The sequence below is a fragment of the Sarcophilus harrisii genome, chromosome 3 (genome assembly GCF_902635505.1).
Source record: "Sarcophilus harrisii chromosome 3, mSarHar1.11, whole genome shotgun sequence".
Classification (NCBI taxonomy): domain Eukaryota; kingdom Metazoa; phylum Chordata; class Mammalia; order Dasyuromorphia; family Dasyuridae; genus Sarcophilus; species Sarcophilus harrisii.
In genome coordinates, this window is record NC_045428.1 from 402996852 (window position 1) to 403023391 (window position 26540).

The 26540-nt window shown below is 34.7% G+C and overlaps 1 protein-coding gene across 1 annotated transcript in view; it reads right to left on the reverse strand.

Annotated features, from left to right (window-relative positions):
- The window catches only part of LOC116422449 (myosin-IIIb-like), a 179656-nt gene that overhangs the window by 83147 nt on the left and 69969 nt on the right, over positions 1-26540 (reverse strand). The window contains exons 6-7 of the mRNA XM_031960481.1: positions 22716-22793; positions 11759-11964 (exon numbers count right to left, since the gene is read on the reverse strand). Of these exons, the coding sequence (XP_031816341.1) occupies positions 11759-11964; positions 22716-22793 (284 nt within the window). The remainder of the gene's footprint in view (positions 1-11758; positions 11965-22715; positions 22794-26540) is intronic.

Consider the following 26540-nt stretch of genomic DNA (forward strand, 5'->3'; position numbering starts at 1 on the left):
GCCTTTGCCACCTGGTGGTCATGGAAAAAGCACCTGACTTTAAATCAGAGGATCTGAGTTTATATTCTGTCACTTACTACTAATATGATTGAAGGTAAGTCACTTAATCTCTCTGGTTCAATTTCGTCATCTGTAAAAGGGAGATAGATTAAATAATCTCTAAAGTTTCTTCTAGTTCTAATTCATGACCCATACCACTTTAGGTATAATAATGATCACTTAAGTTATTTGCCTATTATTTCCCATTGTTGGTACAAGACCAATTCATCTGATGTTCCAGCATTTCATACACACACACACACACACACACATACAATATACATGTAAATACATCTGTATATGCGCTAATATAATCATATACATATATATCTATATATGGACACAGAAATATAAGTATATTATGTATGTGCATGTGTGGATATATTCCTTTACAAACTCAGTTTGTACATATATTTATACATATATGTATAGGTACATATATCTACATACAACTATATATCACATTTTATATGTATATGAGTGTATATGTATACATATATGTGTATATGTACTGCACACATATATATTTATACATATATATCTTAAACAGTGTATTTTATATGAAATCTTGGGGGTAAGTTGTCAAAATTCCTATACTCTGGTCACCTTCATAACCCTTTAGGCTATTTGTAATGTTAATACTCTTGGTTTTCCATGAGATAAGAATCTAAAAACCTAAACATTAATCAGCTTAATAAATTCAGTTTTGCATCATATTTCTCAAATATCTTGCATGCATTTGCAAGTTCTTATATATTCCAAATGTTCCATTTAAATCTAATCATAATTATAGCTATTCATGTTTCTCAAGGACATCTCTTCCTAGGAAAGGAAAAGAGACACTTGTATCATGAGAGAAGGATTATAGAGAGATGGCTAGGCTATTATGCTGGTATTCACAGAATATTAAAAGATTAAAATATTAAAACTTCCTAGAGGAAGTCCTATGACATTTTGAATAGTTTCTCTCTTCTTTGTAACATTTTATAGGAAAATAATGAGAAACACAGAGAAACACAGGCAGGGATAAGCTGTACCCATGATATCAAGATTTAAAACATTGCAAAACTGACAGTAGATCATCACTTTCTCAAGACAAGGATCATGTAGTATTATATACCTTTGCATCCCTCCATGGCCCCCAATGCCTAACAAAATATTGAGCACACTGATGGCACTTGAGTACTTAAGGACTCTTCTTCTGGAGTAACATCTATTAGATAGTTTACAAAAAGAAACTTTGTCAGCAATTGCAACATTTTTGCTTGGGAACTCAGGTTTTGAACTTGACAATAGTTACTATATTGATATTTTGGTATGAGAGGGTCTTGAAGTGAGGAAGTAAACCATCATAACTGAGTTAAACAGAGTGAAATTTCATGGTTTATGGTATTGAGAGAAGAGGCTTTGGTTTTTTGTTCTCACAGAGAATGCCAACCATAGTAAACACCCAGAGGGAAATCTAGTGATCCCAAGAATGCAATAAATCATAACCATAATGTCAAAGTAACCTATTAATGTCTCTAAATATTATCTCCTAACATGACATATACTACATAAATCAATTTCCAAATAATTTTGGATGGTGTGTGCTTTACTGCAGAGAAATAAGATGTAAGTTAAACACTTGATTTATGTCAGGTGTTCTTCCATTCAGTCAGAGACTAAATAAAACAAAATACAGCTGAAGAGTGAGTCTCTGACAAAATGGGGCATGCTACCTTATTCCATTTGCCAGAAGTCCTCACTTTTGCAGGAAATTTCTCCCACCAATAACCAATTTCATGGGTCATAAATATAAGCACTTACAGGGGGAGGAATATTTCATGTTTATCTTTTTATTCCTGGATTCCAACACAATGCCTTGTACATGCTGGTTGATTAATTAGTTTTTTTTCTTTGGCTTCCTTAACAACAAACAACACCCTGTTTACCTGCATTGTCTAATTTTATCAGAGTGTTACAAAGAAATTTCATGACACAGAATATTTTAATGGAGGTATTTTACAAGGCCAATTCAGGGAAATAGTGGAATACAAGAAAATAATCTTGACAGGAATCAAAGGATCTATTCTGTCACTTTATATTTATGTGACAGTTGAAGAAGTCAGCTAGAGAAAGGACCAATGATTAAAGTGTTCAAAAGTAAAGCAAAATCAGGCAAGATGAAAACTGGGAGAAGGTCAATAGATTTTTTTTTAGCTTAACTGATCAAGGGTTACCTGGGGGATAAAAATTTTAATTAATGGAGGGGGTTAGAAATCTGGTTTATAAGGGGTGAAGGGGGATTAGGTAATATAGGAGAGACCAATGAGAATAGATAACTTTTCTAGAAGCTTAGCACCAAAAGGGAGGAGATGGCAAAGTTAGGAGAAGATTTTTTTTTTAAAGGCTGGGGGAGACCTAAGCATATTTTAAATAGCAATGAAAGGACTAGTAGAAAGACATCAATTGAAAGTGAGGGAAAAGGAGAATGACTACTGGGGCACTGTTCTGAAGGAGATGGGAAAAGATTGAAGAAGCACATAAAAGTTAGTCTTGATGAGGAGAAAGATCACTTCCTTTCTCAAAGACTGAAGTAAATAAAGAAATGATGGGTAAAGGACTGTGTGTGTGTGTGTGTGTGTGTGTGTGTGTGTATGTGTGTGTGTGTAAGGAAGAGTTGAGAGAGTAGGGAGACAAAGGGGTATATGACAGATTCTAAAGACTGTGATCTAGTGGCAGCTAGGTGAAACAGTAGATAGAGCACTGTATAATAGCCAGGAAGAGCTAGATTTAAATTCTACATCAGATATTTAATAGCTGTATAATTCTAAACAAAGGACTTTAATCTTTGTGTGCCTCAATTTTACTCATTTACAAAATGAGGATAAACATTTTAAAATCCTTAGAGAGCCACATAAATATTGTCATTTATTATTAACATTATCATCATCACCATCATCATTTAAGTTGATAAGAGTTCCAGGTCTGGAGTCAGGAAGACTTATCTTCCTGAGTTCAAATATGTCTTCAGACATATTTGTGACCCTAGGCAAGTCACTTGATCCCATTTGCCTCAGTTTCCTCATCTGTAAAATGAGCTGGAGAAGGAAAGGATAAACCATTCCAGTATCTTCACCAAGAAAACCCCAAATGGGGTTTCAAGGAGTCAGAAATAATCGAACAACAAAATTATCATTAATAATCATTTCATGAAAGTAAGACATAAGGTCATTTATTGAGAAAGGAATAGAGGAAGGTAAGGGGAGATTAAAGATCATAAATTTGGAGTCCGAAGGGACATAAGAGGTCATCTACTTCAATTTCTTTATTTTAGAGGAGAGGAAACTGAGGCCTGGAGAGATTAAGTGACTTTCCTGAGGTCGTGTAAGTATCTGTCAAAATTTGAATTCAGGTCCTCTGACTCCAAAGTCAGTATTTTCCATTATATCATATTGCCTTTGAGGTCGCATTTTGAAAACAGTTGTTGAGGCAACCATAATGGAAAGTCAATCAAAGAAGAATGAGTTTTGGCCTTTGATAGACTAGGTCCTGTTGAGATTAGTTAATACTAATTTTTAGTGGAAAAAGGGATATGACTTTCTCTAACAATTTATGAATAGAGATAAAAGAAATTATGGTAATGATCCAGAGTTGAGTATTGGCAAGCCATGAGCAACAACAGGTCAATGGAGCCAAGAAGTTACAGGTGGAAAAGAAAGAATAGTTAGCCAATCAACTCAAAGACTGAGCTTTTGAAGAACAGTGTATGAACACAGAGGAGGAATGATGGATTGGGAAGACAAAGGAGAGGGATAGAAGGGTAGGACATCATAGTTAGAAAGATCATGGAGATGTCAGAATTATAGTGAAGTATAAGGCACTTCTGTAGTTGGCAGAAATGGAATGATTGATGTAAGTCATAGGACTGAGAAGGCTGAGGAATTTGAACCTGGGGATGTTATTTTTGAAAAATAATTTCCATTAAATCAGGTAATACATCCTTTTTTATTTCTTTACTGATCATAACATTCCATCAGGGCTTCATAAATATTAGTCATTAATGGTTAAATCCCCAAATACTTAGTATTTTCAGCAGCTCCCAGTAATTGCTATTCTATGACAACTGCCCTTAACAATTATTTTTAAACAGGCTTCTAAAACATTTATCCAGATGGATGTTTTCCTTTTCAAAATTGTCATCTTGGGAGGCTGGATATTTTTTTGCAAGTGAAAAACTCATTGCTGAAACTATTTTGGAAAAAAATTCCAACCTGTGAAACATTTTTTTCAATCATTCTCAAAAGGTTACAGTGGAATTGACTTTTAAAACCAGGTAGGTCACTTATACTTAAATCTACTGAATAAAGGAGGCAAGCAAATGTGGTAACAGTTCTTTTGTTTAAGAAAACATTGCTACAAAATCATGAAACCATATTTATCCCACATATGTCCTATTTGTTTGCATGTTGTTTCCATCATTATACTGTGAGCTCCTTGAGGAAAAAGACTGACTTTTCACCTTTCTTTGCATCTTCAGAGCTTAGAAAAATGCCTGGCACACAGTAAGGACTTAGTAAGTCCACAAGCATTTGGCATTTCACATGCATTTCATAAAAAAGTCTCTAAGAGCAATTATGAAACAGAAATTTTAAAAATGTCTTGAGCAATGTGTCCATCTTTTGAATAAGTAGTTAACTTCTAAGGAAGGCTACGATGAAGCGGATAACACTCATTTGGACAAGCAAATTCTACTGTATTTGCTATTTTAAAAATCCATCTTTTTACTTTAAAGTTATTTTGCATGAATATGCCATGGTCTCACCATCCATCTCTTTCATTTTTTTGCTCACTCACTATCATAGCCAGGTGTTTTGATAAATGTACAATCGTTAATAAATCCCATTTTAATCACAAAGAAAAAAAAACATGGAAAAAAGAACAATTAGAAACATGAAACTGTTCAAAGGAAACATCTGAAAAGGAGAAATTTAAGGCGTTGTACACATTAAACAGATCCCAAATAGTCCTAGGATTACTGTGTCTGAAAACCAACATGAAAGGGAAGCCTTATTTCCTTGCTGGAAATTCCCTAAACCAGATGACACAAAATTGTAAGGTTCTAGATGAGGGCAATAGAAAGACATATGAAAAGAAAATTAGATATCACTAACAAGAGAGAGTGAGGGAGATAGATTTTCAGAATATAAAACTAATTTTAAATGGTCATAATTTAACATAAGTAGTTATTATTTAACATGTTGTAGTATAAACAAAGCAGTGTGTGAATATATTTTCAGTTACAGTTTACATTGTCAGAGAAATGAAAAATGACTTTTACTTGAAATTTCACATATAGAGAAACATGAAAGCAGAGATCAAAGCTGAGATTACCTTCTCCACTCCCTAGGTATATCACTGCCATTAGCATTAATGAAAGCATGTCCTACATACAAAGAAAATACTTTCTCAGTGATCCCTTATTTTATAACTAACTTAAAAAATAGGAAAATAGAAGCAGCTAATGGCTGACACTAATCTGACTACCTGTTCAAACTTTGAGGGAACTATGTTGCCACTTTCTATTTTTAAGTCTGCTTCTATAAAACAATATATTTGTATAGCACTTAAAGGATTTGCTATGTTCTTCTCCCAAAGTAATCCTGAGAAATAGGCATTGTAAGTATTTGTATATTAATTTCTCACATAAGGAAATAGACAGGAAGAAAGGACTTGCCCAACCAAGATCACACAGCTAGTAAGGACTTAAGTCAAGATTTGACCCAGGTTTCTTCTGACTCAGAAGTCCCATGATTTTTCTACTGCATCATGTGAATGAATTTATTTACATGCAATATATTCAGGCAACGTATACTATCTATATTCACTGTAGGTATGATGCCAAACTGTATCTATAACCCAGAGGACATAAATTCTATATATTTTCTATATACTTAATCTCTAGGAAGTCTAACAGGATGTCTTAGCTTACAGCTGCTATCTATGAGCAAAGTAATGATTGAATAAATAATACATTAAAGCCTCATTCTTTAACAGAATTAAAAAAATCTCAAAATACCAGAGACTGAAGGTAGTTTGGAGGCCAACCAGGTTCCTTTTGTTTTTATAAGGATAAGGAACTTGATTAAAGTTACACATCTAATCAGCAGCAAGAGCAAAAGACTAATGGTCACACCTCTAATTAGCAGCACAGTCAAGACTCAAGTCCAGGTCTTCCCATTCAGAAGCCCCAGATCTTTCTGCCTCACTCTTTAGAATGAATTATCATACTAAGAATGTGATATATTATACATGTGTTTATTCTTTTGTTCCAATGAAACATCTATTTTAATAGGAGAGCAGAGGATTTAAGCTAGGAGGGACCTCTAAATCTAGTCCAAATCCTTTATTTTTACAGATGGGGAAACTGAGGCCCAGGGAGAGGTTGTTTTTTTTTTTTAAGTGATTTGATCAAGGTCACACTGTTAATGTCAGAGGTCACATTTATAACTATATCCTAACATTATAGCTCTGTTGTCTTTTTAAAAAATCAACCTTTGAATATATTAAACACTCCTAAAGAAAACAGTTTCTAATCTTAGAATTTCTAGCTAAAAGGAATTTTAGGGATCATCTAGCCCAGAGGCCCCTAATCCTTTCCTAATGAGGAATTATTTTTAAATTACTCCTAGTCTTATGATCTGTCAGTATTCTATTAAAAATGTTTCATGGAAGTGAAACACCATTTATGAGAGGCCTGTCACTGCATGTCATCAGTTAGTTGGTTAGTTTGGCATGTGTTTAGTGAGAGCAAGAAACAGTGGTAAAAATGGATACAAGGCCAGCCTTAAAAAAAGAGTCTGGAAAACTTGGATTGAAACCTTGCTCTGGCATATGTTAGCTGTTTGATTATGGATAAGTCAAGTAATTTCTCAAGGTCTCAGGAAACTGTTTTAAATCTGTAAACTTTAGACAGTTACCATTTGCATTCTGTGGAAGAAGAAGATGTACCAATCAAATAATGAATCAGGACTAGAGAAGAAAAGGATCTAGGAAAGAGAGATGAAAAAGTAGATAAGATAATGAGGGAAAGTAATAAAGAGGATAAAGGAAAAAAAGAATAGGTAGATAAAGAAGAAAATAAGAATAATATCTGGAGGAAAATGGATAGTGAGAGGGGGAAGATGTTTGACAATCGCTCTCCCCATTGGGTGAGGGCAGGCATGGATCTCTGACCTTTCTAGTCATGGTTTTAAGATTTTCACTAAGATTTTCATGGCTTCATTATGATATGGAGGTATTAGGTTCTCTAGGGGTATGCCAAAAGAATACAAGTCTTGGCAAGTCCTACCAAGCTGGAAAGGCTTCAAGTATGGGCCTGTTGACCAAGTTTCAGCCTTGCCATGTCTGGAGAGGCTTATTGCCAGGTTGGGGTGATGAACTTTTTTTTTCTTGCCAAAGTAAAAGTGAACACCATCTACTAAGCCTTAGAAAAAATGCTATTTATATTAATGGAGAGTATTAATTCAATTTAAGTCATATTTATTATTGTCATATATGAAGAAATAAAATATCTAGATTTAGAAAAAAATTGACTGAGCTACTAGAATCTTTGCACTTTTGTCAGAACTCAAAAAATATATCTTACTATGCATATGGACATGAAACTGGGCTCTTATACCAAGCTGCCCATACTGTGGGAAACAAAAATAAAATAACAAGATACTAAAGCATCCTGTGATCTCTTGGGTTACCAGTTTTACTTGCACCTTCTGAACTTGTAATGGGAAATAACACTTACTGGGCTTCTCATGGAAGCCCAAAGAGTACCTGCAGGCCTTAGTAGAAGGCCTCTTTTTCTCCTGGTTCTGACCATTAGAGATGAACTACTTTCTGAAGGGTTGAGGTGAGAGGAACACCAAGAAGAAACTTTAAAGGCTTCATTGTTGAATGAATGAGTGAATGAAAAAGAACTTAACTGTTTACCATATGCCAGGCACTGTGCTATGGTACAGGAAAACTAATACAAAAAGTAAGACAGTTCCTTCCCTCTTAATTCTTATTGGAACTTAATTCTGATTGGAGAAGACAACCCATATAGAAGAATGGTGGCCAGAGAAGGGTGATTTGACTTGAGAAATCACCATGTTAGTAAATGCCATAAGGTACTGCCATAAGGCAATGGGTTAGTATGTACTTTCCAGGAATGGTAGTGTTGTAGAAAGGCGAAGTGGATGAAGTGCTAGACTCAGAGACAGAAAGAGTTAACTTCAAATCTATTTCCAACACTTGCTACTCATTTGAACCTGGGCAAATTAATGAACCTCTGAGCCTCAGTTTGCTTATTTGTAAAAATGTAAAGGATGCATTCAATGAGTTCTACAATATCTTCCAGCTCTAAGACTTATAATTTGAGATGATAATTGATTCCAGATGCTTATGATTCCAGAGTTAAAGATGGAATAGGAAGTAGAGTATATGAGCAATGATACCTTAGGAAGACAACTAGACTAAATAGTAGTCAGAAAACAGCAGCATGGTGACTTTGGAGCTAGCTGACCCTGAATCATCTTGTCACTCTAGATTGTGTTTGGAAATGTTCAGGCAAGTAAAGGGGAAGGAGGCTCTATTTAAGGTTCAATAAATTAGGATTTATAACTTGGGGTGACTTCAGAAGAAGGGCTTTAACAACCAGACAACACAATCTCAGAACTTTTCAAGCCCACATTTTAGAGTTTCCATCTACAATACAGGAAGATACAAAAAAAGTAAAGAATTACATTAAACAAGACTTTATCTTTTATTTACCTTTACTTGATAAACCCTGAATGGCTGTGTTCCCTGCTTTTGATTGTTTTGTCTGCATATTTCCTGCTAAGAGTTTACAAAATAGCACTATTGAACAGGAAGATAAGAAGCACACCTATTTGTTTAATAACATCAAGGCGGGAAAACTGCTAGCTCATCCATTTTGTTGTTAAGTTGCTCAAAAGGATCAAAATACCAATTAACTTGCTGGCTCAGAAATCTTTGATATCCTCAGATTTACTGACATTTTGGAACTCTTGTTCATACTTGTCTAATGGCTTTTTGATTAGGAACAAAGAAGTGCCAATCTGTTTAGCATTTGACCTGTTTTCTTAAATATTTTCATGTATTCAACTACTTAGATACTAAAAATACTTGACTAGTCACATTTCTAAGTTAAATGGAGATTTCCCATCTCACCACGATCTACCTCAGAGTTTTAAAAAGAATAAAAGATCACTTTTTAAAAAAGAATATCCCCAACCAATTTTAAAATAAATCTTACATTTCAAAGTTTCTTTTCCTTCTTTATTCTTGTTATCAAATGAGATAAATATAGCACTGTCAAGTGTTATAACACTATATACATACTAGCTATCATAATTGTTCTTAATTTTTTCTTTTTCAATGGATTTTGAGAGGCTTCAAGATGCTCAGTGAGGTAACCTATCATGGGTACTACTTTGGCATCTATTCTTTCCTGAGAAGTAACTGAAATGATGTTTGCCATGTCACAGAATAACATAAAGGAAAGATAAATAATATCTAATGGAGTATGATTATTTTTGTATCTGAGAATGAGTGCTGCACTTTGGACAGCTTTATACTAACTGTGCTTTGTTATAAGATTTGATAGAAAAATGCAGTGTAAATTCTATTTATAACCAACCACATGCACATATATTCTCCCTGTATTAACAGTAATAAGAGAGAGTTTTTTGTTTTGTTTTAGATAAAAGTAGTTTCTACATTTAGAAAGAGTAGAAGACTGAAGAGAAATAATACTCAATGTCATCTTGGTCCTCAATGGTAGTAGTAGCAGTAAGGGTAGCAATAATGTTAGTAGTAGCAGCAGCAGCAGTAAGAATAATAAATTATATAATTGATTCATAAGTGCCTTAATTCACATTGTCTTATTTGACATCAACAACAGTCCTCTGAATATGATTCCCATTTTATATTTGAAGGAAACCAAGTCCCAGGAAGGTAAAAAGATTTGCCCAAAATTATAGCTAGTAAGAATCTGAGATAAAAGCTGAATCCAGGTCTCCTTGATTCCAAGTATAGCACACTGTATCAGCTAAATGTGGGGGGAAACTCAGAATCCTGGAATACATGCATTTTAATAGACCTCTAACCCAATCCCCTCATTTTGTAGATCAAGAAACTACACACTAGGAAGGAGCAAAGGCTATCTGATAAAATAACCTCATTTAGGTAGCCCTTTTTAGTAATCTCAGATGAAGCATCGAAACCTGATCATGTTATTGGAGGCTTGATATCAAATCAAAACCCAGGTCTCCTTTTCTTTAGAAGTGACTCCTAGATATCTTCATGCAATAAACATTAATATATTATTTACCATTATAACCCAATATATAACTAGTTCCAAATGAACCAGATTATACATCATATTCCATCCAGCCATTTGTACCAGTCATACCCCTGATAACTTCCTTATGATAACACTCTTTACAGAGGTCCTCAAACTTTTTAAATAGGGGGCCAGTTCACTGTCCCTCAGACTGTTGGAGGGCCGGACTATAGTAAAAACAAAAACTTTGTTTTGTGGGCCTTTAAATAAAGAAATTTCATAGCTCTGGGTGAGGGGGAATAATCATCCTCAGCTGCCGCATTTGGCCCGCGGGCCGTAGTTTGAGGACCCCTGCTAGACTTTCTAATACCAAGGACTGGGGGTGGTGGGGTGGTTAATCTGTTCATTTTGGGAACTTTCACCCTGCAGCTGAACATGATCCATGCATAAGTTAAGTACAATCTCACATAACCCACTATATCTGGCCAATACTGGATCAACCAGTTCCCTTCATTCTATCTAATTGTAGATCTACCCCAACAATTTTATTGCCAATTGCCTTTCAGCCATTCATATCCACCTTCTTTGGCCCTATCTCATTTTCCACCTCTTTTCCTGGGAACTATAATTAAATCAATGCTACCATTTTCTGGAAAGAGTGTGTCAGTTCCTTCCTCTATAGTTTTATTCATTATTTCCGCAATTTCCCAAACCATTTCCCTATATGTATTTGCTCCCCCATTAGAATGTTAATTTTTTGAGGACTGTGACTTGGTTTTGTATTTGTGACTCTAGTTCTTCACACATTGCTTGATACATAATAATTGCTTACTAAATGCTTTTAATTCAATCATTTCATTTATTGAGTACCAGCTATGTAGCTTAAGAAGTATAGAAGATGAAAAATGGCCCTTTAATAATAATTTTATAATTTATTTTTATAATTGAGATGAGAAGATAAAAGTGCTACTATAACACAATAATTGAGGCAGCTAGGTGGCTCAGTAGATAAAGCACTGGGTCTAAAATCAGGAAATCTTGAGTTCAAGTCCTGATTCAGACACTTAGTAGCTATGTGATCCTGGGCAAATTGCTAAATTTCTTTTTGTGCTAATCAAATGACAAATGACAAATAAGTCCAGTATCTTTGCTAAGGACAATGTGGACAATATGATCTACAGGATAACGAAGAGTTGGACATGAGTGAATTGATTAAACAACAACAAAAATAACACATTTAAATAAGAATATGATAGCTATTGAGTTATACATATGGTAGCTATTAAATTACACATAAGATTTGAGAAAACTATGTAAAAATAGTTATCGCAAGGAGATGGGAGGACTGGAAGATAAACACATTTAAAGAAATATCATTAAAGATGCCAGTCTTACCTTTTCACAAACTCTTCAAAGAGGATGCGGTGGGAGTACCCCTGTTGGCGGATACTAGCAGTTTCTAGAATTCCAGTGTAACGAAGCTGGACTAGTACTCTCTCTCTGGAGAACCTCAGGGCTTCTCGGTCATCGTTGGGTTTGATACAGCGCACAAAATGAGGCTGTCCAATCACCATTTTGGAGAGCAGATCCATCAGTGAATACTACATCAGAGAAAAGGTAAATATTATATTAAACCCTAAACAAAATGACTTAAAAAGTGAATGCCAAACTGGATTAATGATATTTATAATAATTTACCAACTCTTTGAGGTGTAAGAAAGATATGAGAAATGATGATTTATCTATAGCTAATATTTACAAATTCTTCAGATGTAATTATTTAAAGCTATGTATTCTTCACACTTGGCAAAAACTCAAGTTATGTTTGAGTCATGATATTTCTAAGTTCTCTTATTAAACTACTCATTAGTTTTATAATCCAGACCTATTTTTTCATGCTGACAAACCTATTAGACTAGACTACATTATCTCTTTAGGTTTTTTATGATCATCTTTTAAGGCAGGAATAGATAAACTGTTTAGAATTAAATGTCAACAATAAGGCCAAAATGTGACCATAGGTACAACTGCAACTGTTATTAAAATTAGGGGAGAAGGATTTTTTTAAAAGAGAGGAAAGAAAAGGTAAAGAGTGATAGAGTTGAAGAAAGGGAAGAAGAAGGAAGGGAGGAAGAAAAGGAAAGAGGAAAGGAGGCAGAGAAGATAAGATGAAAAAAGAGAGGGAAAAGGAAAAAGTGGAGGGAAGAAAGGAGGGTGGAGGTGACAAAATTGGTCATGATGGACAGTGGCAGGATACTACCAACAATTGTCTCCATGTTTTCCAGTGCCATGATCATAGATAGTCTTTGTTAAAGTAGAATTATCATGTGAGACATAATCATAAGAATATAAAACCAATTTTTAAACAAATGTTGTAAAGGAATGCAGGTGAAATGAGAAGAAAAGGAGGATAACAGGGAAAAATCTCTGGCTAATATCATCAGAAGTCAATACTGATTAAACACAATGGATGATCAAACAGGGTAATACTTTTGGGGTCCAAAAGCAGATTTGACTATAAAATAGATTAAACTATTTTCTTGTATAGCTCACAGATAGTTTTTTAATACAAATTTAATTTAGGCATGCAAATACATAATGTATTTGGGATTGAATTATTGTATGAAAATATCCAGAAGGTTGTGAGAATGAATGAAATTAGGAATAGCTGCTTGCACTATGGTAAGGGTAAAGAACACATTGGAATATAAGAATTCAAGAGTACTTGAGGAGATTGGGGAGATTGTAGGAAGAGTAAATCTATGTGAATGAAATTATACAAGTTGGAGAAGATCATAACAGACTCAAAAGTTTGTGAGTGGTATAGTCTATTTGGAGCCTTTTGCCATAGGCCAGGAAGAAGTCCAAAGATTTAAGCAGGACAGCAGACACTAAACTAAGAGATTATCTGGTACTCATTATTTTATTCAAAGTTGACTAAACAACATGAAAATGGAACTTGTGAGATAACCTTGACTGGGGAGTTTATATCTTACTATATATGATTCATAATGTAATAAAAAAAAAGTGATTCCTCAAGCATAATGCACAGGAAGAGGGAATGGACAGGCAGTATCACTGGAGAGCCAGAGAAAGATTAGAGTGAAGAACTGGGAGAAGAGAGACTTCGAAATAAATCTTTTGACCCTTTTAACATTGTTAGTCTTGGGTGGAGCACAGGATATTTCTTCCCTTTTAGGCATACAATAGAATTGCCTACCAACAACTTGTGCTGAATAGCTCTTTCCCTGAATTGTATGCAAAAAAATGTGTGCAGAAGATAAAAGCCAACTTGTGAGATTTCAACATAAAGGGTTTAAAGGTTAATAAGTGAAAGGAAGGGGATCAAGGAATGGAAAGTTTTGACTCCAGGATAAGTAAGGGACAGGGGAAAATAAGAGAAGGAAGAAGCTTGAAATAGAAGAGAAAAGGAAGAATAAATCAGAGAGATTATGTGAGAGTAGATTTGGATCTGGTGGAAAGTGTCATCCACAGCCTGAAAAAGAACTATGGAGACTAAATGTGGATCAAAGCATAGTATTTTCACTTATTTTGTTGTTATTTGGTTGGTTGGGATTTTTTTTTCTTTTTTATGATTTTTCCCCCTTTTGATCTGATTTTTCTTTGGTAGCCTGATGAATATGTAAATATGACTGGAAGAACTGTAAATGTTTAACCTATATCAGATTGCTGTCTTGGGGGGAGGAGGAAGGAAGGGAGAAAAATTGGGAACACGAGGCTTTGCAAAGGTGAATGTTGAAAACTATTTTTTGCATGTATTGGGAAAAAATAAATATTATAAATAATTTAGATCTGTAAAGGACCTTAGAAGTCACTGAGTCCAACCACCTTATTTTATAAATGAGAAAACAGAAGACCAGAAAAGTTAAGTGTCTTGCCCAGAGAGCCATAGTTGAGGTAGGATTTGAACCTAATATTTCTTGACTCCATATATATCATGTTGTACTGCTGTAACTAAAATAGCTATGACTGGGAAATATTTTAGGAAATTAAAATAGGTTGGACACCCACCAAACATTAGTTCAGGAAGACTTCTGTATGAGTCCTGAGATGTGTTTAGCATTGACTGGAGTTGCACTCTGTCCAAATTGGGAACTCATGTGAATAATCATTCAGGAATGAATCGAGTCCTAAAAAAACTAGAGAAGTTGAGAAAAATGGTTCTAGCTATTTTTGGGTATGGTAGAATTGAAAGCAGGAGGGGGTGGGAATCAAGGTCAGATTCTTTTCTATTAAGATGGCTTTAGTCAGGGTAGAGCTAACTTTTAGTACCTAGTCAATCTATTGATTGACTATCAATAGTTTGATTGTGTCAATCAATAGTGATTGACAATCGATAGATCTGTAAGGTTTCCTAAAGATCCCTAAGAAAGTCACCCTGCTTCATATGTTCCATTTCCTTTCTCAAATACTGCTTCCCTCTCACCTTAACTTCTCTTGGAGCTATCCATGGTGCTTTCTCAGAGGATGACATTCACCTACTTAACCAACTAAATCTACAGCCTTCCTAAACATCCTGACAATTTATACTGGCTTCTTGTGTGTCCGTATGACAAATTCTCTGATAACAACTTCATTCAATTTTGACTTCCATGTATCTGATCATGCCTTTGTTTCAGTCTAGTTTTTGTTGCTTAATTCTGCTTCTAATCTGGATCATCCTCTGTTGGCGGTCCTTCTGACTAGGAGAGAACAGAATCCTGCCCCCCTCTTCCACTCAGTTTCCTGGGATTACCAGCACGAAAAGAAGCATGGCTACCAGTGACATCCCTCTCTTTATTTTACAAAGGACTTTGTTGTTAATACTTTCTCCATTCTTCTTAACTTTATTCTTTTCTCCCTATTTAATAGTATGTTATCCCCTCTCCCAATTACATGTAGAAATAGTTTTCAACATTCATTTTTATAAGGTTTAGAATTCCAACATTTTCTCCCTTCTTCTTTCCCTTCCTCTTCCCCAAGATAGCAAACAATCTGATATGAGTTATACATGCACAATCATGTTAAACATACATGGGTTTATTTTTAACATACATGTTCACCTACATTTCCTGTCTAACTCACCTAGTATCATAGTGATTTCAAAGCATTTGGGGAATTGGAAAGATTTTTCCTTCTTACAAAAAAGCTTATGATCCCTGTGCTATACTTTGTAACTATACCATGTAATTAATGTGTTAATTGATGTATAATATCTACTTTGAAATGGTTCACATTATAGCAATGCAATCCCATTCTTTATGTTAAAGAGTACATTCTGTGTTATGTAATAGTCATTACAGTGAGTAGGGTTTTTGGGTAAAAATAAGAAGTAAGGTATATATTCTCAAAGTCATAATGCAAAGGATGCCATTTTTTCCCTCACCTCTTAGCCACTGCTTTGGATCTTGGGTAATAGCATGAGAAGAGGCCATTTAAAAAAAAAAAAAAACATTCTCCTTTTGAGCATTCCATTCTAGAAGTTGTACAGAAAAACATTTATGTTTCTATGAAGTAGGGTGGTACAGTAAATAGAGTATAATTAGAAAGATCTGGGTTTAAATCCTCCTTTAGATATACTTCTATGACCACAGAAAAGTTATCTATTTTCTCTTTGCTTTCATTTCCTCATTTACATAATGTAGATATAATTATCTGTAATATTTACCTCATAGGGTTTTTATGAGGCTCACCTAGAGATAATGTATGTAAAATATTTTGCAAACCTTAAGCTATATAAATACTAGCTGCTATTGTTATATCATCATCAATCATCATTATTCCGTGGCAGAGTCTTTATCTAATAGTGAAGGGAATTGACTTCATTTTCAGAAATTTGAGTGGACCTAAAAATACATTCTAACAACAAAATGTGATGGTTATTGCCATGTAATAGCAATTGCAGACTTAGAAGTCACTTGGATCAGTCATATTTTGAAAATCAAAGGTATTTTTCCCAGACTGGTCCAAATATATTCATAGTTGGCAATATTATTTACCTTTATTTATAACAAAACTTTTGATCATGAGTTTGGTTTCCATGAATATATGGGCTCTCAGAAAGCGAATATTTAAATGAAGCCCATACTATATCTGTATAGTAAGAATGTAATCTAATGCTAAACCTACAAATCAGACAGGCACAGAATGAAAAGAATCCCACCATCAGAAAAGGATGAGTAAAGAGCATAAAAAAGGATTTTGACAGATAAAGAATATTTTTGATTCATCTTTTAATCAACATTCTTCCCCTTCCATTTCATATGGCATCTTCAAAATACCACCATTCTCTGACTTGTTGGAGATGTTCCAAAAGTCTTAATGCAGTTTTTAGCTACTAAAGTTTCAAGAAGCTTTGTAATTCAGTCTAAATAAGTTCAATGTAGAACCTGGTTCAAACAAGTCTAAATTAGTTTAATCTGGTTAAAACCAGTCTAAACTGCTACAAATCCATTTCAACTGATTCAAAGTAGCCTAAATTAGATACTTAGGTACTTTAGTACAGGGTTTAGATGCTCAGGTACTTAGATAATTCAAACAATAACTATTTAAAGTAATAAATAATCTTACATGTTAATTCAAGCAAGACCAAAGCAGAACAAGTGCAAATGGCTGACAATGGGTAAAAATAGTTCAAAGAGATGATTGATCAGTTTAAAAAAATTGGCAATAGATTTCAGAGAGAGGAATTTTGACCACTCTTCATGATATCTTTCCTAAAATTAACTATTCACTGCATATATTTTTCCCACTAGCAAAATCCATGAATGCCATGAACATACATTATAATTTTAAAAGCTTTAGTGGTAATTTTTTAAAAGTTTGCAATGTGGAGATGTTATTCTATGAAATATGACTCTTTTTGGTGGGTGGACTAATACATAATAATGATCACAACATAACTAAATTCATGATCCAAGTAGGAGAGGGAAAAATTAAAGGAAATTTATTGTGTAGATATTTAATTTTAGAAAGGAAATTAGCAAAATTCAGGCATCAAGGAAAAAACTGAAAGGTAAAATTGAAAAAGTCTATAATTCATGGAAAATCTGAAAACTATTTAAAAACACCTCATTGAAAGCATAAGGTGAATGTATGCTAAGGGACAAAAATAGCAGATGTTGAAAATAGAAAGAAAACATAACTAAGAGGTAGAATCCTATTAAAGAAGCTATTATAGAGAAAAGGCTTTTTTTTTTTTTTTTTTTTTTTTAATGCAGACTCTTGAAGTGAGTAGAACTCATTCACTCTTCAGTCTTCTCTATCCATCTCACATTTCAGCTTCTTTTCTACTGGAGAGAAACCTTCACTCTGAGCACTACTCTCCCGATTGGTAACATTCTGTCCATATCTTTAAAAAATTATTCTCTGGACTTATCTATTTACCATTCACCTTGCCCTTTCCTTGAAACCCTTCTCCTGATTTTTATAGTTTTCCTTTATGAATTGTCTCTTCCACTTCCCATTAAAATGTAAGTTCTTTAAAGATAGGCAGTGTCTTTTTTGCTTGTATTTGTTATACATAATAAGTGCTTAATAAATGTCCTCTCATCTGGCTATCAATCATCTCTCTCTCTCTCTCTCTCTCTCTCACACACACACACACACACACAGAGAGAGAGAGAGAGAGAGAGAGAGAGAGAGAGAGAGAGAGAGAGAAGGAATCTTACAAAGAATGGGAATTGTATCAAATTAAATAATGAGGAATATCTTGCAAGGTACTCCAAAAAGTAATATGAAACTCTACTGGCCATATATTTGAACTTTCACCAGTTGTTAGCTATTTGCAATTACTCTGTTTCAGCCTTACCTAAGTTGCCTATACTATATAGATTCTGGATAATTACAATATATTAAGGGGAAGTAGGCAGTGAACCATCTGACAATTATGGAACAGAAACTTCAAGGAAAGAAACTGAAGATAGACTGTGAATACAGTGCAGATGAGTGGGGAGGATCTCATCCTCAGAAATCTGTTGTCTAGAAGAAATTCAGGCACACTCTGACATCTCTAGTAAAGATTTGTTCAGGGATAAAATTGGTCTAGCAAAAGATTGGGGGAAATCAGTATAGGAAGGATCAATGAGAGACATTTTTCACCTATCTTATTCCCTGGGAGATATTTTCCCTTCTCCTTGCTTCACTGACTCAAGGGCCTTCTCTTTTTTTTTTTTTCCCTTTCACAGATTCTACCTATCTTTTAAGCCCCAGCTAATTTCACTTCCTTTATTATGCTTATCCAGACCAATTGAATCAAAAGTGATTTCATCTTCTTCTTAATTCTTGGCACTTAGTATTTCTATTACTCATCTGGCAACTAAGTTCACAGTATTGTTTTCTTGTCTTTTATGATTATTTAAATGCTTCCTATATTTATATCTTAATTTTAGGGTAATAAGCTTCTAGAGTAGGGGTCCTTCACATCAAATCCATTAAATTTTAAATTGATAATCATATTTCACCAAAATTAATTTCCTTTATGAAATCACCTATTCTGTTTCATGTATTTGATAACATTATTCTGAGAAGAGATCCAGACTTCACTGGAATGCCAAAGGAGTCCCTGATAAGGGGATAAAGATTAAGAACCCTGATCTAGAAAGGAGAAATGATGTCTCATTTGTCTTTGAATTCCACATGATAACATACACCATAAATTCCCAATAAATAATTATTGATTTAATAAGATATCCATTTTAATAGGGGTTAAGGGAGTAGATTAAAAGGCTTGGTTATTCTCCTCTAAGCTTTGTACTTTGTACTGGGGCTACAACTAAAAAAAATGAAATCACTCTGCCCTTAAAAAAACTTAAATTCTATTCGGGCTGGGAGCAACAAGGACACAGATAAGCAAATATAAGTTATAATTATAGCTATCATTTACATAGTTGTTTAAGATTTGCAAAATACTTTGCAAAAAATATCTCATTTGATCCTCATCATAACCCTGAGAGGCAGGTGCCGTTATTATTCTTATTTTATATTTGAAGAAATTGAAGCAGAAACATATTAAGTGACTTGCCCAGGGGAAGTATGTGAGACCAGATTTGAAGAAAGATCTTACTTCAGGTTCTGGGCTCCATTCCTTACCAGTGAGCTTCCTATTCCTAAAGTAATTTCAGGAGAGGGTGTTTAAGATAGGAGTTTGGACAAGCTTTTTGAAAAAAACTAATGCTCTAATCTAAGTAGTTTGATTAGATCATAATATGAGAGTAGTTATTTGCTAAGAGTAGTAATGATTAACATAACAATGATAAACTGAATCTTATACAGAGGAGAAAAAGCAGCATCAGAGTATATAACACTTTCAGAAGATAGAAAAATCCACTCACACAATGCTTCCTCTACCTGAAAAAAAAATTTGTGGTTGTGAAAATATTTGCCAAATAGCATTCATAGCCAAAAAATTCACTTAGTGTTTTCATGTAGACAAAGCTTAGGCTTTCTTTCTGAATCCTAAGTCTCCTCAAGATCTCAATTTATGATCTCATAATGACCTATGACCCTGAATATTTATTGTTGGATTCGATTTTGGGGGATTTAAAAAGACATTATGGAATAACTAGGGAATATAGGAATAAACACCATTTATAAAATCATGATTTTGATCATTGGCCAGAAATAAAGGTACTTACAGCTCAGAAAAATCATGGCATTTAATTGTGGGGTAGCTAAGTGGCACAGTATACAATGCACCAGGTCTGGTATCAGGAAGACTAATCTTTGTGAATTCAAATCTGGCATCAGACACTTACTACCTGTAAGACCTTTAAGTTACTTAATCTTATTTGCCTAAGTATCTCCATTTGTAAAATACCTGGAGAAAGAAATGACAGTATCTCTTCCAAGAAAACCCACAAAGAGGCAGACATGACTGAAAAATTGTTTTGCTTTTATCAAAGCCTTAGCTATTCTAGACTGTGAAAGGTATTTTTAATATCTTCTTTTACATCTTTATTAAACTGTTAAATTAATTGGTTGATTGTTGTCCTTCATTCTCAAAATGACATCACTATGTTGGAATCAAAGCATAATGTATCCAGCTTGGTTGATCAAACCAATGTAAGCTCAGAAGCTTCTACCACAGGTTGGGCACAAATAGTCCATCTAAATATGTGGAGTGGAAATCTCTCTTAAATTTGCACACTTCATATTTCTTTTGAATATTGAACTTTTTGCTCATAGAGCAAAGTGCCTTCTTTTATGTGTGCACACCACTATTTCCCATGTCACACAACAGATTACAAAGTTCTTCAAGGAGACAAATTAATATATTTTCTAGGAAAGCAAACATTATCTATGTAAAATCTGTATTTATATCATTATTTGATTTTTATTTTAACAACAGAGATTGAGGGGTTCTCCAGAATTTCACAATTAGAAAATTGGTCACAGTCAAATTAAAGGGACAATATTAAATAAGCACCAAATCTAAAAGAAAAAAATTAAATTAAAACAACAACCAGAAAACCAAACAAACACAACTTTTTTTTTTTGAAAACTAAGAAAAACACATTTAAAGTCTCCATCAGGGGTTTTGAGAGAATAAAAGACTATTAATGTACTTGTTTGAGAACATAGGGGTTAGATAGGCCAGCCTAATTGGATCAACTAACTTAAAAAGCCTAACTACAATGATTTGGGAATACCTAAGTGCCTTAAAATTGGACTAGGTCTTTTGGAAATCATCCAGTATAGTGTCTTTTCTTATTAGAACAGAGGACCTTACTTTCTTCTTTAATACAGTATTAGTAAGAACTTGGTAAATGTTTTTTCATTCATTCATTCCTTGCTTATGACTAGATTATTAGATTGGAAACCAAAAATTCTACTCCTGTGATTTTGGGTAAGAAACTCAATTTCATTTTTTAAATATCTTTATCTGTATAAAAGTACCACAAAATAAGGAATAAAGAACCAGCCTCCGAGACAAGAATTCCTAGATTAAATCTTGCCTCTCTCTGACACATACTAGCTGTGCCACAATGGGGGACATCAATTAATTTCTCAGAATCCCATGCAACTCTCTGACAGCATGTTATAGATTATTTATATCTATATCTATGCATATGGACATAGATAGATAGATTTGTTATAGAAAGAAGTTTCCCTCCACAGATGAAGTCATAAGCTTGTGCCTCCATCTTCCTCTCCTCCTCCATAAAAACTCTTACTTTAGAAAAAATCATTTACAAAGTAACATTTACCTTCTACCTAAGTTACAAGTTTATGATCGGGATAAATGATTGTAAAAATACTCTTGCAAACTCTTTCTGAATAAAAATTCTGAGAACCAGGCCAGGTGTAGACAAAGTGTCAAGTTTATCTTCTGTGCCTTCTTCATCCTTTTCCTTAAAACATTCACTGTCATCTAAGCTAGGTTACTTACATCTGACCACTGAGTATGACACTATACCTAAATCTTCCTATACCTGAATCTTCCTTCTCAGGTAATACTTAGTGCTTTTGATCTCTTCCCTGATCCCACCTTCCAATAAAAAATCCTTTTCTAAATATCATTTCTTGCCTCAGTATCTATCTGGAAGTTAGCATGACAGCTAATTTCATAATTTACTCTGTGCTAATGTTAATAAATATTAATGGGTTATAACTTTCATGCAACACATATGCTTTCAACAGGGATCTTTGGGAGAGGAGTTTTGGCCAAACATTTTGCCAAAATCTGAAAATTTAGGAACTATGGCAAGCCATAGGAAGAACTGATAAGTGCCTAGTAGGATCTTAATTATGTACCAGTCCAATCTGGGAGGATAAATCTAATCTTGAATCATATTTTCTCAGGCCTTAAATTGAGCTCTGTTTAGAATTTAGATACATTTAGAAATTATATTAACTTTGTCACTCACTTTGCATAACTTAGGATATAAGAGAAATGGCTGTTTAGCAGCCTCATAGTCAAAGGTAGCTCGATTCTTGGCATATTTAGGCACATTCTATATAACAGTATTGAGTACTACTGTAGAAACATATATCTACATAAACATTGTTGCATTTGTAACCCCCCTCCCCATGCTTTCCCTTCTCTCACTTTTGACCTCTAGATCCCTTTTATGTGTAGTTCTCCTAAAAGTACTAGAGACTCCTTATGCACAAGGATTGTCTCACTTGTTTTGGTTTCTCTAGTGTTTAGCACTATGTCTAGCACATAGTAAATGCTTAACAAATGCATTTTCATTCACTCATTTATTATATTGTCCTCACTTCTATTAAGTGTTTTCAAATGTAAAATAATTTCTGAGTTAACTGTATTATTTACCTGTGTTCTGAAATGCCTAATAAAACATAAATCAAGGGCTCATTTTCATCATTATAATTATGGAAGGCATCATACCCGAAAGTAAGAAGCTACAGTTTGTCTCTTCATGTTAGTAGTCTCTTCTGGATGCCGCATCACCTCTAGAGTATCCACCTAGAAACACAGGACCAGAAGAAAGTGATGAGAAAACAGACACTGGATGAATTTAGGAGTTTCTCTAGAACTGAAAGGCTTCACAGTCAGCCATTGGCGTGGTCTCTGTCATTGGCATCCTAGTAGGTATGGTTATGGAGGAAACAGAGCAAACAGCTGTACTGATATTACATCTCAATCTTCCCCAAGCCATGCTGTCTGCCTTCTGGTCTGCTATTCCCACTGGCCTACAGATTTCTTCTCTTGGTTATGAGAGTTGATTTTACCTTGACAAGTTCCCTGACTCACTATGTATTTTCAGGCTATCCCCAAGGATCAACTTCATAGTTTGGAAAATCCCAGATTGATTGGCTTTTGTTATTGTTTGTTTGCTGCTTTTTGACTAGGTAAAAGAGGCCATTCTTTACTTCATTTCTTACCTATCCTTAATCACTGAATGGACAATTGCCTCAGTTTTGTTTTAAACTAAGACCCGGGAAAGCCCTTAGCTTCAAAAGACCAAGGTCTCCCACTGTGTCAGGGTCATCTCTGATTGTCCTGATGTGTATCTTGCCACTGAACTCAGATGACTCTGGACGAGAAAGTGAGGCAGGTAACTTTTGCACAGCCCTCACTCTCCTGATGTCATGGTTTTTCTTCTAGACCAAAGGATGAACAACAAAATCATGTGGCTGCATTTGTACTCCCATGTTCTCCCCTCTCCCACTTTTGACCTCTAGATCCCTTTTATATGTAGTCTTCTCCTAAAAGTACTGGAAACTCCTTATGCACAGGGATTATCTCACTCACTTGTCTTGGTATCTTTAGTGTTTAGCACTGTGTGTGTTAAGCACATAGTAAATACTTAACAAATTCTTTTTCATTTATTCATTTATTGTGCTGTCCTCACTTCTGTTAAGTGTTTTCAAATGTAAAATAATTTGTGAGTTCACTACATATTTTCTCGTGTTCCAATCACTAAGATGCCTAGTAAAACATGAAGGTTTAAAATATCACTAATCAGAACATACCATGATGCTAAATCATAAGGAAAGATTTCCAGGCACAGAAGGATTCTGCTATTCTTTTCTCTGTCCACAGGGGAAAAAAGCACAATGTGCAGACCTAGAGAATTCTGGGAAAATGATCAATCTCCTTCTGTAATTATCACACCTCTCTAATGGCTAACTTGCATTTTAGAAATGCTCTCTCCAATCTGAAAATGGAGAATAAAATCTCTCAAAGGGCATGAGTAGACTAAAAATCCTACCCACAGTTACCCAGGAGCTTTCTTCTGAAAGAGGAAATTGTGAATGAAAATAATTATAGCTATCAATTGCAAGCAGATTGTGCTGCTAATTGCAAGTCAGGCAAATAAAACAATCCCAACTTCAAACCCAAGAAATACAAGAAGCAACTTTATTTTCGCAAAGCATCTTAGCATTAACTTAGTCTGTGGCAGTTTACCATCTGCTTTGAACAGGTGGCATTAGTATGAACTATGAACTTGAAATAAACATTGCCATTGTCCGCACATGTGATACACTCAATGGACCACACTATAGACAACGACTTTAGATGAGGTGAGTTTTTTCCCCCAACTTTTCTCAATTCAAATTAAGGTACAAATCTTACCTTGAGAAGGTACTTAGGAGACTGCATGCAAGAGCCAAAGAAGAAAAGTAATGCTTAAATGACATTAGATTAAAAAAAAAAAATCAATTCATAGATAGCAGGGCTTCTTAAACTGTTTCTCTTTGTGATCCTTCTTGCCAGAGAATTTTTTACATGGCCCCAGGTATAGATGTATATAAAAAAATAGATATACCAACCAAAAATTTAATGATACTATATCATTTTTGCAAAAACTATATTCAGTTACATGATGCCATATGGGGTTGTGACCCAATTTAAAAAGATTTGATATATAGTATCTGGAATCAAAACAGAAACAAATTTTCAAAAGTTACATGGGGAAAGTAGATAATTACACAGGGGATTTACCATATTGATTTGAAGAAAAGCCTACTTTTACCCCAAATCAGGTTTGAATAAAATGTTAGTATGCCCTCTAGGTATATTGCTAGCTGACAGTAATACAAATTGCATTTTTTTCCCCTTTCAAAGACATCTAATTCCATGATAAGGGCCTATAAAATGAAGGAATTGGACTAGACTATCATCTTGAAAACCCTTTCCAAGTCTAAATCCTAGGATGCTATTTGGGAATAGTATTAAGATATTCTCAGATGGAACAATCCACAAAAACTTTCCTAACATTTCTCATAAGTAGCCTGTTGTCTAATGGCCAATTAAGGCTTTGGTTGCATTCATATACAGCTGAAGCAAGACTGTAACATATAGTTTTGTTTGACTTTGTCAATGGGGTGAGAGGGAAAAGACACAGATAAAGGAATGACGCAAAAGTAGACAATCTTCATCTAGCCATAACATCAAACTTTTTCCACAAGCAGGTTACTGATTGAGTCAACACCAAAGGTTTCTCTCTGTGTACCCAATTCTCCTCACTTTCACAGTACCTCTATTTGAACAGACAGAATCCCAGCACTCTGAAAGCTCAAAGATATTATTCTGGACAGGGTCAGCTCAAAAAGTTTTTAGGAAAAGATCCTGAGGTCTATTTAGAAGATGTTGCCAGGGATCTCAGTCTTGATCTAAGTCTTTCACTTCTAACTTTTTCTTTTTTGTTGTTTTTTGTTTGTTTGTTTGTTTGTTGCTGAAGCAATTGGGGGTTAAGTGACTTGCTTAGGTTACATAGCTAGGAAGTGTTAAGTGTCTGTTAAGTAAGTCTGAAGTTCTCAGATCCTCCTGACTTCATGGTTAGTGGTCTATCCACTGCCACCTAGTTGCCCCCCAACTTTTTCTTTCATTACAGATTTGGGAAGATCCAGGACACCAAAGTTCAGTATGAGGAAGCCCAGAGCACATATGATAGGGAAAAATAAAAGTATTTATTGAGGGGTAATACATTAAAGTTGGGCAGTTGGGGACAGTGGAAACATGTCAGATCCACTGGGGTGGAAAAGGGCACCAAAAGCAGCAAAGTATGATGATGTTTTTTGTTTGTTTGTTTGTTTAAATAGAGTTCTCATCCAGGTAGAAAAGGACCAGGCACTGAGAAGAGGGATGGAGGAAGGGGCAAGAACCTGGAGACCTGGTGCTGATTTATGGTGGGAGTGAGGGAGGGGAGAGGAGACTCCTAGAGAATTGTCTAGTTGATATTCAAATTCCCAGCAGGTCAGCCTCTTACTGAGGATCTTACATAAATAGGGTGACTTAGGGTTTGAGATTGCCTTGTGGAATCTCTGTTTATTAAGCTAGGGAGGCTTCTGAGATCCTCACAGTTCCTTATTTCTGAAAATAAAATTTACTAGCTTAGATTCATTTTCTTAAGAATCCTACTCTGGGCTAGGTGATATCCAGTTATCTGATTAATTCATTCCTGCTAATGTTCTAGTACATGCTGATGGATTGACTCAATCAAACTTTTTCATTTTGATCTAGCTTAGGGTAGAAACAAGGCCTTACTCCAGAAGAATGCCTGTAATAGGGAGATGTTTAGGCTTCTGTTCAGCAGTTTACAGGAAATATTCATTCATTCATGGCCCCCTCCAGTCATTCAATTAAATGACTAAGGAAGGATTCTATGCATAGGCTGTAGGTAAATTAGTTTTAGGTAATTTGATTAAAAATTTGATTCTATGATTCTGTAAAAGTAGAGATGAGTTTGCAGGTAGAAAAGTACCT